The sequence below is a fragment of the Protopterus annectens genome, chromosome 7.part0, assembly GCF_019279795.1.
Source record: "Protopterus annectens isolate FY-2018-M chromosome 7.part0, PAN1.0, whole genome shotgun sequence".
Taxonomy (NCBI): domain Eukaryota; kingdom Metazoa; phylum Chordata; order Ceratodontiformes; family Protopteridae; genus Protopterus; species Protopterus annectens.
This window is the reverse complement of record NC_056739.1, coordinates 515,671,141-515,686,186: the sequence shown is the minus strand read 5'-3', so window position 1 is coordinate 515,686,186 and position 15,046 is coordinate 515,671,141. Positions and strand designations below refer to the sequence as shown.

Here is a 15,046-nt window from a genome sequence, read left to right as displayed (position 1 = left end):
TGGTGTGTTATTATTTATATCGTTATACTAGTTTTTTAATACTTCTAATATGCCCATTAAGTTAGATGTACTCTTAACTGAACCATCACTTTTATATTTAATCTCATAAATTAGATTTTGATTGTTTATTTTTTTGTCTCTTACTGCTATTTTACATAGATATTTGGGATTTAGAGCATAAGATTGTAATTTAACTTTTCCCAGGTTTATTGTTACCTTATGATTCAGAACTTCTAAGTATTTTTGATTTAACTTAGTAATGTCATTATGTGGTACTTTATTTGATTTTAGATCCATTTTTATCTTGTCTATGTTTTTTGTAAGTCTAAAAGTTCTTTGTCCCACTGTCTCATTTTTTTAAGGTGCCAAGATTTTATTCGACCACATATATAAACTTTAAAGGTGTCCCATAGTATAGTATCAGTCACTTCACCATTATCCTTTGTTTACATAAACATGTCTATTTCTTTCATTATCCATTCCCTAAAGTCATTTAACTTAGTTATGTAAGGAGGAATTCTCTGTAGAAATCTTAAATCATCTGTATGTGTAGTTAATGTAGAGTTTATAGCATTATAGTTCAAAAGTGGACAAGTCATTATAGACATGTCACTTATTTTAGAGTATATATTATTTGATACAAAGACCTTATCAATGTTTGCTTGTGTACCAAACCAATATGAATAGTTAGTATAGAATAAGGAATAATGTTCTCTTAGACCATGTATAGCTTTAAGGTTCATCTGGTTTGTAAAGTCATTTAACTTCTTGGCTTGAGATGTTAGTTTTATTTTAACATTTTTAGAAGTATCATTGCCTGATAATAGGCAGTTAAAATCACCTGTTGCTATGACTTCCCCTTTTGCATTTAAAGTAACCAGGTTCAGATATTTGTCAACATATTTAGTACTCAGTCCTGGTATCCAGTATGTATTAATCAAAGTATAATAATCCATTTTTTTTTGTTGTTGTCTGTCTCTTCAAACTCTTCTTTTGGATAAAATATACTGCTTCTTGTAGGGAATCAAAGATCTTCACTCCTTTTGGCAAGGGGATTTTTATTCTTGCAGGAAAAAGAATTTGAGCTTTAATTTTGGCTTTTTTCAAGGACTTGATAAGAGGAACACACTCCTTTCTTCTGGATATGACTGTAGAGGTGTAGTCATTGTCAAAACAAATAACTTTTTCACTCATCTTGATCGGAGAAATAGTCCAAGCTGATTTCAGCACCAAGTCTTTGTCTTGCGAGGAAAGAAATGTAACTATTATAGACCAGGGGTTAGAGGAACACAGATATGAAGCTGGATTTGCCAGGGACCAATGAGCCCTCTCAATTCCATAAGAGAGGGATTCAGGCATGTTTAGTGCTGATGAAAACCACTTATTGAGGAATTGATTCATGTTAGCACCTTCTTTCTCAGGAATTCCATATATTCTTATGTTATTCCTCCTTGATCTACTTTCAAGGTCTTCCGGTTTCTCAATCAGCCTGGTGTTTTGTTTCAGAAGAAATTCATTGTGATGTTCATTTTCAGTCACGCTAGTATCTAGGTCAGTTATTGTTTCCTGTAAGGCAAGAATCTGTTCAGATTGTTTTTTTTACTATGCCATTTAGAAGTTCCAGTTGTTTACTGCATTCTTGATAATATCCATTTTGTTTTTGAATTTGTCCATTTTTAGTGACAGTTCTTGGATGTTTATTATAAGATGTAGTTCTTTCTTCACTGCACTCTCCTGGTGTGGGTTCTTCACGTTGCTCATGTTTTTAGTGACAGCTCTTGGATGTTTGTTATTATAAGATGTAGTTCTTTCTTCACTGCACTCTCCTGGTGTGGGTTCTTCACGTTGCTCATGTTTTAGTGACAGTTCTTGGATGTTTGTTATTATAAGATGTAGTTCTTTCTTCACTGCACTCTCCTGGTGTGGGTTCTTCACGTTGCTCATGTTTTTAGTGACAGTTCTTGGATGTTTGTTATTATAAGATGTAGTTCTTTCTTCACTGCACTCTCCTGGTGTGGGTTCTTCACGTTGCTCATGTTTTTAGTGACAGTGCTTGGATGTTTGTTATTATAAGATGTAGTTCTTTCTTCACTGCACTCTCCTGGTGTGGGTTCTTCACGTTGCTCATGTTTTTAGTGACAGTTCTTGGATGTTTGTTATTATAAGATGTAGTTCTTTCTTCACTGCACTCTCCTGGTGTGGGTTCTTCACGTTGCTCATGTTTTTAGTGACAGTGCTTGGATGCTTGTTATTATAAGATGTAGTTCTTTCTTCACTGCACTCTCCTGGTGTGGGTTCTTCACGTTGCTCATGTTTTTAGTGACAGTTCTTGGATGTTTGTTATTGTAAGATGTAGTTCTTTCTTCACTGCACTCTCCTGGTGTGGGTTCTTCACGTTGCTCATGTTTTTAGTGACAGTTCTTGGATGTTTGTTATTATAAGATGTAGTTCTTTCTTCACTGCACTCTCCTGGTGTGGGTTCTTCACGTTGCTCATGTTTTTAGTGACAGTGCTTGGATGCTTGTTATTATAAGATGTAGTTCTTTCTTCACTGCACTCTCCTGGTGTGGGTTCTTCACGTTGCTCATGTTTTTAGTGACAGTTCTTGGATGTTTGTTATAAGATGTAGTTCTTTCTTCACTGCACTCTCCTGGTGTGGGTTCTTCACGTTGCTCATGCTTTAGTGACAGTTCTTGGATGTTTGATATTATAAGATGTAGTTCTTTCTTCACTGCACTCTCCTGGTGTGGGTTCTTCACGTTGCTCATGCTTTAGTGACAGTTCTTGGATGTTTGTTATTATAAGATGTAGTTCTTTCTTCACTGCACTCTCCTGGTGTGGGTTCTTCACGTTGCTCATGCTTTAGTGACAGTTCTTGGATGTTTGTTATTGTAAGAGGTAGTTCTTTCTTCACTGCACTCTCCTGGTGTGGGTTCTTCGAGTTGCTCATGTTTTTAGTGACAGTTCTTGGATGTTTGTTATTGTAAGATGTAGTTCTTTCTTCACTGCACTCTCCTGGTGTGGGTTCTTCACGTTGCTCATGTTTTTAGTGACAGTTCTTGGATGTTTGTTATTATAAGATGTAGTTCTTTCTTCACTGCACTCTCCTGGTGTGGGTTCTTCACGTTGCTCATGTTTTTAGTGGCAGTTCTTGGATGTTTGTTATTGTAAGATGTAGTTCTTTCTTCACTGCACTCTCCTGGTGTGGGTTCTTCACGTTGCTCATGTTTTTAGTGACAGTTCTTGGATGTTTGTTATTATAAGATGTAGTTCTTTCTTCACTGCACTCTCCTGGTGTGGGTTCTTCACGTTGCTCATGTTTTTAGTGACAGTTCTTGGATGTTTGTTATTATAAGATGTAGTTCTTTCTTCAGTGCACTCTCCTGGTGTGGGTTCTTCACGTTGCTCATGTTGAGATCTCCAGTAGAAAACTTCTTGACAGGAATAGTTAAAAGAAAACTCTTGACTATGAATTAATTTGTAGAAAATAATAAAGAGTCTATGTTAATCTAACGTTTAGTATACTTTTAGTTAGATTTAGTTAGATTTTTCTAAAAATTAAAGTATATTTCCTGTCAGGATATTAAAAATCTAAGCAGAGCTTTGCTGCTATCAAACTGGCATCTTGGCCATGCCCTCATATCTCTCATTTAATTTTGATAAGGTCTCATAGAGCTGATGGCAAGATTTTAACTTTCATTTTCAGTCACAGCTCTGGGAATGCAGAAGTTTCCCTGTATTTTACTGAGAACAGAATGCACTTCAAAGTATGTAAAACATGAACAGTGTCTGCATCATTTTAATTTTAACTTTCATGTGTATCAAATCCATGATATATAAGTGAAAAGGTATAGTTGAAAAGGAGGACAAAGTACAACAGAAATAATTTTGTTAGAAAGACTTCCCTTTTTTATTTTATCAGAGTGTTATATTTTACTCACTTGTTTTTTTTCAAACACCTTTATTGAAATATCACTTGTGACATAGACACATTTACATTCATATGAAAGTCATCAAACTATATTAACAAAACAAACATTACTTCACATAATTTGCAATATATCATATAACCTAAGCAATATTACATAAATTATTCAATTCCTACCTTTTTTAAAGAAGAAACAACTTTATTAAACCATCACTTACTGCATAGGCGATCATGCATTTATATAAATGAAAACAAAATATACCAACACAATTCTAGTGTCAAGCATTTTACATCACAAACCATACTGAGACACTCCCAGTTGTTATCAAAATGCCAGTTTACAGTGTGTGAGTAATGAAAGCAATTTACAGTACAATGCAGAGTTGTGTGGTTTTGAAAAGTTCTTGAAAAGCAATTTTTGATGTTGGAATTTATTTAGCCACTTAAAACTGTGCCTTTGTCTATAACATACAGTAGCTATGATACAGATAAAGGTTGCTAACCTCATTTGGGTACATAGCTACAAGGCTGTCAGCATCATGACAATTCCAGATTCAGAACATAGATGTGAAGCCAGAACTTAATATTATAAAAACAGCCAGCACAAAAACACATTAAATCACATTTATAGATGTGAGACACTCCACTGGGCCAGCAATCAAGGTGCCTCAATCTTCACCACTGGCACCTATGGGGGACGTTCACTGAGAGGATGACAGGTGCACACATACAGTATTTCCAGATGCAGCTCTCTGCATCAAGTGCAATTTCCCTTAAGAGTACACAGAGGCAGTCAGTCCAGGAATGGTTTCTGCCTCTTTCTCCAGATGTCCGATAAGCTCCCCACCGGCACAGCTATAGAGTTGAGACTTCAGCTAAGTGACCAAGCCAAGACCTCCAGCACCCTCTCTGTCCAACAAGTGCTTCCTGTCCCTGCCCAAGTAGCTGATATGCACACTCTTTGAGGTCTGGCCTACACACACACACACACACACACACACACACACACACACACACACACACACACACACACACACACACACACACACACACACACACACACACACACACACACACACACACACACACACACACGCACACACACACACACACACAAACACACGCACACAGTCTATAACAACAAATGATCAGATGATCAAATGTTGTTATATCGACCCCTAAATCTCGAATACACAAAATAGTGAACAACCAGAAAAGTGATTTTTTTTCCTAGGGGAAAAAAAATCGCTGTCCCCCCACCAAAAAAAAAAAAAAAACCCACTAAATAAAGTTGTGGCCTGTGCCCCCCACACCCCCCTACTTAAATATACCAGCTCCAAGATCGCACTACAGTGGAGGAAATGGCACAACTCGGACAGCCGGACCAGGAATTTCTTTCCCTGGGAAAAAATTCACTGTTCCGGCCATTTTCTATTTTGATGGTTTGACACTTAGTGTTCCAACTAACAGCGTTTGATCATCTGATTATTTGCTGAACTAAAGTTGACCCCCCCACACACACACACACACACACACACACACACCTGGGAAAGGCTGGCACAGGTTTACTAGCTATGTCCCCTTCTGTTCAGACTATAAGGTAGTTATCACTGCCATCAGTCACTCCTTATCAGCTACTTTAGGGCCCTTAACAAAGGGTGTCCAATTTTACTGAGTAATATTAATACTAACACAAATGATAGTTTGACCAAGAGCAAGGCTTTTAGGAGTGGCCCATACAGTGTCACCAAATAAATATGCAAGTACTCTCAAAACTTATATATCTCTACACAGATCAGCCACAATGAAAGGTTTAAATATATTTAATAATAAATAATAAAATAACAAGACAATACTAAATATATATTCACAGTGACACCAGAGTTCAAAATCACAGGTGATATTTAAAATAACATTACAGTATAGGCATACACAAACAAAGAAAAACACCTAAACTAAACTTCACTATACTCCTGACTGTTTCTAAGAGAATTATACTGCTCCCTAGAAACTTACTTCATTAGAGCAAGGCAGATATGTGGTAAACTGGTCTTCTTGTTGTAAGGTCCAAGGCAGACTGCAGAATGCTCTGTCTCACTAAAAGACTTCTCAAACTAACTAAAATATTACTCCTGGAATAGCTTGCAGAATGACATGATTTCTTGTCATCTGACTTCTTGTTCCCAGGTCATACCTCCATTGCTAGAAGTTGGCAGCATTTAGCATCCAGCTGTAAAGACATACAGACAAAGGCTTTTCCTCAAATCTTTGGCAGATGCTGGAAGTCATAAAACAATTGCATTCCTTCATGCCTCAAAAGTAGCAATTAGTTCACTCCAATGACAACACAGAAAGCTTCCTTCCACAGACTTTGTGTCTCTAGCTGCATTGAAAACTTGAGAGACAGCCTCTTTATTGCACAGCCTATAAAGAAATTCAATTTAAAATATGTTCTAAAGTTTGCTGGACTAAGGTTAACCTCCTGTGTTCCAGTTTCCACTGTTAATATATATATATATATATTTAAACAGTTACAATAGTGCATGTACATTTCTGTTCTCTTCCAGTAGGGCACACTGTGGTTACATTTAATACACAGCACTTTGCAAATATCTTTTCAACACACATGTCTGCACAAGCAGTTTGATATACACGACATACAGTTCTAATACATTTGTAACACAAGCATCTTGTATAAATTATTTTGATATTCACCAATGACATATAATTATTTAGAACATTCCATCTAGCTGTGCTGGCAGTATCTCCTTTTGTCACAACAGATAAAACATCTCTGCTAAAAAAATACAATTTTTAAGGGGACAAGATGTATAAATAATAATCTAAGAGAGAGGAAGCACTTTACCAGTACTTGTGGTCACCAGGTTACAATAGAGACATTTCATACTAAGTATGGTAATCTGTTGATGTTTCATAAGGTTGGGCTACCTGGGTACCCCTGATGGTTTGCTCTTATAATGATGCTGCCTAATTAATGTGCCTTGCTACACAGGCAGTAGAGCATAACAGCACTACACTCTTACTGTCATGAATCATTAACCAACCATTTGTTGTCTTGATAACTGTTTATTACACAGTCATGCAAGCATTATGCAGACTCCTATCTCACAACTACCTATAGTATGTTGTCAGAAACACACTTTAGCTGTTACTTCAATCAGCTACAAGTGAAACACTTACCTCCTCCTACTCACCACCTCAGCAGGACCTTCTCAGGGATTCTACTTCCTGCACTTCATCAGCTTATTCATTCGATAGGGGCAGGTGATGAGCACTCCAGGCTAAGAGAGAGGCCTACAGCTCTTTCATTCCTTCCTGGGAAGCCCCAGTCTGCCCATCACTTCCTTCAGCAGTGAGGTGGTAGAGACTGGGTCAGCTGTGAGTCCTGCAGAGTGACATGTCCCCCTCAGAGCTCCTGACCACTGTGGTAGCTCAGCAAAGTATAGTCAACCATATGGAAATGTGTGTACCTATACAAGCACACACACACACTCATAACAATCCCAAATCACATTGTGGAAAGCACCTTAATAGCAGCATATGCATGGATGCTCAGCTGGTATTTCCCACTCGATGAGTCAGGACTACCTTCTGCTTTTTCACAGTAATACACCACAGCAACCTTTTTTACTGAGAATTAATCAAATGAAGGATGTTTTACTACTCTGTGACTCTTTTAATTTTAGCTGTTACAACAATATATTGGCCAATGTCACTTAGTCCAGTGATTTATAAATTTAACATACAGCATCAGCTTCATGTTTTTTTTTCACTGCACTGAATTTATTTTTAGGTTTTAGAAAACAGGTAGCAGGACCGATATCAATGTATTTGATTATTTGTTTTTTTTTGTTTAAAAATGTCTATTTATTTTGATTTAGATATTATGAGAGTCCTGCAGAATCAGAAGGAAGACACTTCTGTAGCAAAGACTATAGAAGCCAGAGAGAAGAAACTACAAGATGAACTCCAGCAAGCAGAATCGCGGATTAAATCTTGTGAAAAAGAAGTGAGTTTCTGTCATGGATCTACAAAGTATGAAAACTTGTTAAAAGTAAATCACACACACACACACACACACACACACACACACACACACACACACACACACACACACACACACACACACACACACTACTTATGGAACACCCAGGGATGTTCTCTTAATGTTTTATCAAATTTTTGTATAGCTATTGTAATTATATCAAAGTATTTTAAAGTTGAACTCGTCGAAGTGAAAAAATGCTGAACCACAATGTTGGATGGATATTGGTAGGTATGTGTTTAGTTAGAGAATACTGCATGGAATTTGAAACCATGTGATGCTTCTGATGTTATATATAAGTAGCATTGATTTGGAGGGGGTTACAATTATGCCCTTGGTTACATTTGTGCATGCAGTGACATTCTTTTTTCATGGATGTGCAGTAGAGAGCAAATCATGTTCAGATGTAAGTTATATTTTTGTGGGGATTTTTACTGTCTGCTGAGCTTCTGTCCCACTAATGTTATTTGACTAAAGCACACATTATCAAGGAACATGATACTCATTGATCTTTTCCATGAGAAATTAGTGTTGGTATGAATATGAAGTCTGCATCAGCAGCGATTCCTTTCTTTTTGGCGATTTCTCACTACTTCAGGTTGATGACATCATGAAGTTAGTTCACATATATAATATATTTAATCAATAACTAACTAGTGGGTGGGTGTGGGTATAGTGAAGATTTACCCATGGTTTGTTCACGAGGGTGACAGATCTTGAACTTTCTGGATGTGGAAGACTACTAGGCTAACAGTTTAACTAGCTAATAAAACCCAATTTTACACAATAATGGTCCCCAGGGGCAAGAGGATGGCATGGATTTGTGCCTATGCATTGAGTAGCTTACAGGCTACTCCTGTCTATAAGGAACATAGGTAATACTCCAGGTGTGAATTTGCGATTCCCCATCCATTGATCTAAATTGCTTTTGAAGAGGGCCAGAGAAGACTTCTGCTTAATGTGAATAGGAAGCTTGTTCCAAAGACCTGGCGATCTGTGAGACACTTATCTGTCTCTCCAGCATGTTTTGTTTGAGTTGCTGACTAAGTTTAGATTCCTAGATATTGTGAACCTCATGCTGTTTGACTTGTGTATGTGCAACAGTTTTATCAGGGTGGATTTGTGAGTGCCTTCTAGGTCAGGCATAGGTCACCCTTTAATAGTTGGTAGGAGACAGAGTAAAGGATAGGGCTTTTAGTCTATCTGCATAGGACATGTTGTTTGCACCCTGTATTTTCTTTGTGAAGAACCTCTAAAGTTGTTCCATCTACTTTATGTGCCTAGTCAAGTACATAAATGGTGCATTGTACTCGATTATTGGTCTAATGAGGGTTGAGTACACAGGGGCTATAATTTCCGTCGATCAGAATGCCACACATTTATTTATACATTATGCCACATAGAAGGGCTTCCTTACCACAATGGACACATAGCGGTCAAAATTTAGGCTACTATCTATTTGTATACTTAGATCTCTCACCTCTGATTCTACTCTAAGGAGTGTGCTATCGATGTTTTAATTTGCAGGGGTATTTGACTTCCCAAAGGGCATGATAATGCACTTTTTCACATATAGTTTTGGGCCGTTGTTCTGGTACCAATCATTTTTCTGATCTAGACCCTCCTGAAGGACATCTGCATTATCCGGGGATTTAGTGCAGTCACCAGCAAACGTGGTCATCCAGAGGCCTTCCACATTAGCCCTGACATCAGAGAAGTATATTCTGAACAGGAGTGGTCCCAGCACTGAGCCCTGTAGCATACCACTAATAACTAGCCTATTGCTTGATCCAGATTCACCCACTTTAGCCATGTGTCTTATCAGTAAGTCAATTGGCCATCCTTTTGGTGACATAGGGATTTATGTCCTGTTTTGAGACCTTATTTATAATACCTGAGTGGGGAATTGTGTCAAATGCCTTGTTCAGGTCAAGGTAGGTGATATGTACTGTTTTACCCTATTCCATGGCCTTAGTGACTTTCTCAAAGAAATACACCAGATTCAGTAGGCATGACCTGTCCTTGAAAAAGCCAAATTGGGTTGGGGCCAGTGTTTGGAGGCTTCCTATGTCATTTTTTATCAAGTCCAGGATTATTCTTTCCATGGTCTTACATATAAGACTAATCAAACTTATGGGCCTGTAATTTCCCGGGTCACTAGATGGTCTCTTTTTATGCAGAGGGATGCAGTGTATTGGGACAAAGGCAGTCCAGAGGCTGTAGTCAAACAGAGATGATAATGGGCCTGATAATCCCTGATTTAAGCTGTTTAAGAGGCAACCTAGTATATCATCATGCTCCATTGAAGCCATGCTTTTGCCTTTAGAGAGCGTGGTGGCAACCTGTTCTTTGGCGATAATTGGTGGTGTAGTGGTGGAGGGTGTTTCTTGGAGGAGAACTAGGATGACTGGAGGTGAAATTTGAGCTGAATTTGTCAGCCAGCAGATTTGCTACATCTTCCATCTCAGTACAGGTGATGCCATTTGCAACAAATTCTGCACATTGTTGGGTGCTGCCTTAAGATTGCAGTCATAACTGAAAAATGCCTTATGGTTACCTTTAGCTTTGGAGGCTGTTTTTACCTCAAAGTGTGCTATCAGAGACTTGACTAGTTCCCGGATTTGCTTGTTTAGATTAATGGAGACTTTCTGCTCTGTTGTGCACATTCCCTCTTACTTCTCGACAGGATTTTCTTTCTATTGTCGTACAATTTATTAATACCAGCAGTCCATCTGGGAGGCTTCTTTCTGCATTTTGACCTGGGATCATTTCTGTCTAGTTTTGACATTTCTGTGCAGCTGTTTATATGATCATACAGGGCTTTTGATTATGTTTCTGCATAGGTTTCAGTGTTTTCTTGATTTAGGGAAGCTTAGAAACTAGTAATGCCATACCCTAATAGGGAGTAATTTACCTTAGAGAAGTTCTTAAAGTTTTTGGGGTTAGGTGTGGAGAACTATTTTTACCTTTATTTCAAAGGAGATCGCTTTGTGATCTGATCTTACCAGTGAGGACATCACATTGGGGGGGGGGGGGGGCAGCACTCTCCCATATCTGTGATTACCAGATCTAGGATATTTGTTCCCCTAATGGGATTATAGACTAGCTGCTCCAGGGCATTTGAATTTAGTCAATAAATCTTTGGGCCTGCATGTTAGTGATTGTGTATGCCTCCCAATTAACAGAGAGGTAGTTAAAATTACCCATGAGTATGGTATGGTATTGGGCTGGATAGTGAGTGATTCTAGTAACTTCATATGATGTATGGGCTTCCTGGTTCATAGTGGAGAACATGCAGCTAGCAAGAATATGGTAATGCATTTTTCCCATGATTAGCTTGACATGGAGAAGCACAAGCATGTCATATTGTTAGACCAGCCTTGAGGTCTGCTTAACCTTTATGTAGATATATACACCTCCTCATTTTGCTCTTTCGTGTTCAGTGGGTGGTCAGAATGTATGAAAGACATTATAGCCATGTACTGATGGAGTGCTTTCCATGGCTTTTAACCATATTTGAGGAACTGCAGAGATGTCAGCATTCTCTAGGGTGAGGAAAACTTCCAGGGAATGCAACTTCTTGTTGAGACTCCTAGCACTGAGCAGTAACACTTTTAGCTTGTTCTGACTAGCTTTTGTTATGTTGGAAGGTTTGTCTGTTTAGTAAGGCTTAAAAAAAGGGGGGAAAATGATTTGGCCAATATCCAAAAGCATAGATGTGACATGTGAAGAAATCCCTGGAAAAGCAGCATAACCTGTCAACCATGTCCTCCTGGCTGACAAGTACTGAACCCCTTTGGAATGACACTAGTATCTAAGCCAGTTGTTAAAGTTGATCAGTTTCTTTCCTAAATCATATAGGATAAAGTTATTATGTTGAAGAATTAGTCCTAAATGAGATAGTAATGATAGACGTAGGAAAGAAAAATATTTGGTAGGCTACTTTCTAGTTCCCTGAAATGACAAAACAAGCTAACTTCATTTTAGTTTTTACACACCAAGGAAGCAGCTCCTGGACCTCCTTACTCAAAAGCTTTTTAGGCACAATAGTACACCAGATGAGCAAAAGAAGACAGTCGCTGAAAGAATGTATGAAAGGTAGGCAGAAGTATCTGTATCATGAGTGACATTTATTTATTTATTTAGTTAGTTAGTTATTTTACATTTTGTTTACTGGGAAAGTCCAACTACATACAGTTCCTTTATCAGCAGACACCCAGCAAGAAAAGTTCCATGTTTACAACAGGACAGTTGTACAAAATATCAAAGAAGTAACACATAGATAGAGTGCAATACATACAAAGTTCTTAATACATCAATTTTACATATATAGAATAAGATTTATACACATTTCTTATGACATAGGATACTGATATGTCTATCTACCAAAAACTTTATTTATGTGCATAACTATGGAGAGATAACACAAGTAAACTTTGAAGTCTTATTACAGCAGGTATCTAATTTTGCTACGTCTGATTTTTTTAGGTTTGTCAAATGGGTGAGGCATATAGGAGTGGGGTGATCAGGTGTGTTCTTGCAATGGTAGCCTTTGTACTAATGATTAGGGTAGTATCTATTTCTATAAGGAGCACCACATTTTTTATTTACTTTCTTGAATGTCTGGGCTATGTGTAGGTCAAATTTAATAGTGCTGTCAATAACAATACCCAGGAGTTTAGTCTGGAAAAAAGGAGAGATGCTGGTATTGTTTGTAAGTGTGATCTTAAACAGCGAGAGGGGATCTATAGCTCTAGTGGTTTGGAATATCATCAGTTTGGACTTGTTGGGGTTTAAAATACGTTGAGCTTCAGGAAAGCTATGTTTCTACTGCAAAGAAGGACTGCTGCATTAGTTTTTGTAACTGTTGGAGTGATGATTCATCGCATATTAATGTAGAATCATCTGCATATTGCACTAGGGAGGCATGCAGTGTAGCAGTGTGTAAATTGTTAGTGAAAAGTGTGAAAAGGAGGCAACCTAGAATGGAACCTGGTGGTTCAGCTAGTAGACAAGATACACTTTATCATTTTGCAGCTTGCTGGAACCCTGTTAAGCAATCTTTTAACCAAGTATTTGTGGATTCACTAGGGTTTAGTTGTAAGAATACTTGTATAAGTTTGTTATGAGAGACAGTATTGAATGCTTTTGATAAATCTAGAAAGATGGAGGTTACTATTTTACTATTGTTCCTATGCTGATTAATGATGTTTGTGAAACTCAGGGTGGAAGCAGTGCTGTGGTAGGGCCAAAATCCATGTTGGGTTTTGGATAGTAGGTTGCTATCAAGGAGACACTGTATAATTTGTAAGTGGATGCATCTTTCTATAACTTTAGGGTTGACAATATAGCTATTGGCCTGTAATTGAACAGTTCTAATGATTTTCTCCCTTTGTATAGCGGAATGATGTGTAAAATGTTCCAGATGGATAGGTTTATTAAGATGGATATTGTGTAGGAGATGACATCAGCAGCTAAACTAAGATATTCAGCTCGTAGGTTATCAGCTGCTAAAATTTTGGGTTTGAATTTTTTCAGTAGTTTCTTTATAGTGTCTGTTAGAAATCAAAGGTGCTGCTATCTGGGCTTGCTGTGGGAATTTCTGTGAAGGTGGTGGAAAAGTTATTATTTGTGAGGTCTAGTATGGACTCTGTGTAATACTTATTAAACTGCATAGCTATAGAACCTGAGTTGTTAGTCATTATAGAGGTGGGGGTACTGGTGTTTCCAAGTTATGGTATTTTATTAATAGCGGACCAAAACTTCTGAGGGTTGTTTTGATGTTTAGTTTGAATGTCTTGGTAGTGATTAATCTTGTTCTGTTTGATTTGTTTTTATCTTTGTTTCTAAGTTCTTGATATGCCTGTTTAGCCACTTGTGTTTTGCTTTTTTTCCAGATTCCAGGCTTTATCCCTCTCTTTCAATAGTGATCTGTTTTCTTTTGTTGACCATGGGGCATAGCTGTCTTTTATTCTTATTGTTCTTGGGGGAGCTAGTCTATTTAAAATATTCAGGTATGTTAAGTTGAAGTATTATCTAGATTCCTCTAGGAGGAGATGTTTCAGTGGTACCCAGTTACAGAGTTTAAGGGTGGATATGAAATTTTGAGTGTTAAAGTTTTTTTTTGTTCCTAATTTCGCAATAGCTGGTAGATTTTACTGGATTTATTTGCTGCCTAAGTAAAAAAGTTGGAAGATGGTCACTGAGACTATCTGGAAGACAACCAGCATGTAAAGACAGAGAAGGTCTGTTTGTTAATATCCAATCAAGGATGGATTGCCTAGTTGATGTTTTATCTGTTCTAGTGGGGGCTTGTATGATTTGGGTGAAACCATGGAGGTATATCTAATTTAAAGGGTTTTGTGAATTACAAGTATTCCAATCTATGTTGAAGTTCCCCCATAATAATTGTTTCTTGGGGAAGAGAATTTGAGGAGCAGTAGAAGATGTGTTCTAGGATGGAGATGTTGTTACCTGAAGGTATATAGGTTCCAACTATGTTTAAGTATTTTTTGGAGTTTATATTAAGTTTTCTAAAGATTACTTCTGCATTATTGAAGTCAGGAGTATTTTGTTGTAGGATCTCTAGAATAACGTTACTTTTAAATAGAATGGCTAGTCCCCCTACTTTTTTGCCCTTTCTATCTACCCTATACATACTCTAACCTGGAGCTAGAACTTCATTATCATTATTTTCCAATTTTAACCAGGTTTCTGTAATCAGAGTCATGTCAGGAGAGTAGTGAGTGAGAGTGGTGTGAAGTTGTTGGGTTTTGTTAACAATACTTCTAATGTTCAAATTTAATAATAAGCAGTCATATCCTTTTTGAGAGAGGTTTAGTAAATTATAGTTGCCATTTTGGGGTGTTTGTTGGAATGGGTTGGTGTTGGGGCCCAGGCTTTGGATGGATATTTCCACTAAGGGTTAACTGTGAGGTGATATGTAATATGCTCTTGAGGAGTTTTACTATGATTGTGTTATATTTCAGTGAGACATTGGAATTATTTTGTTGTGGTATTATAATATAGGCAATCTGATCAGTATAAGTAAC

General features: G+C 37.6%; 1 protein-coding gene across 4 annotated transcripts in view; it reads left to right on the top strand.

Moving 5' to 3' along the window:
* TRAF3IP3 (TRAF3 interacting protein 3) overlaps window positions 1–15,046 on the top strand; it is a 967,079-nt gene that overhangs the window by 922,788 nt on the left and 29,245 nt on the right. For all 4 annotated transcript variants that reach the window (XM_044077128.1, XM_044077127.1, XM_044077126.1 and 1 more), the window contains one exon: window positions 7,831–7,958. In XM_044077128.1, the coding sequence (XP_043933063.1) occupies window positions 7,831–7,958 (128 nt within the window). The remainder of the gene's footprint in view (window positions 1–7,830; window positions 7,959–15,046) is intronic.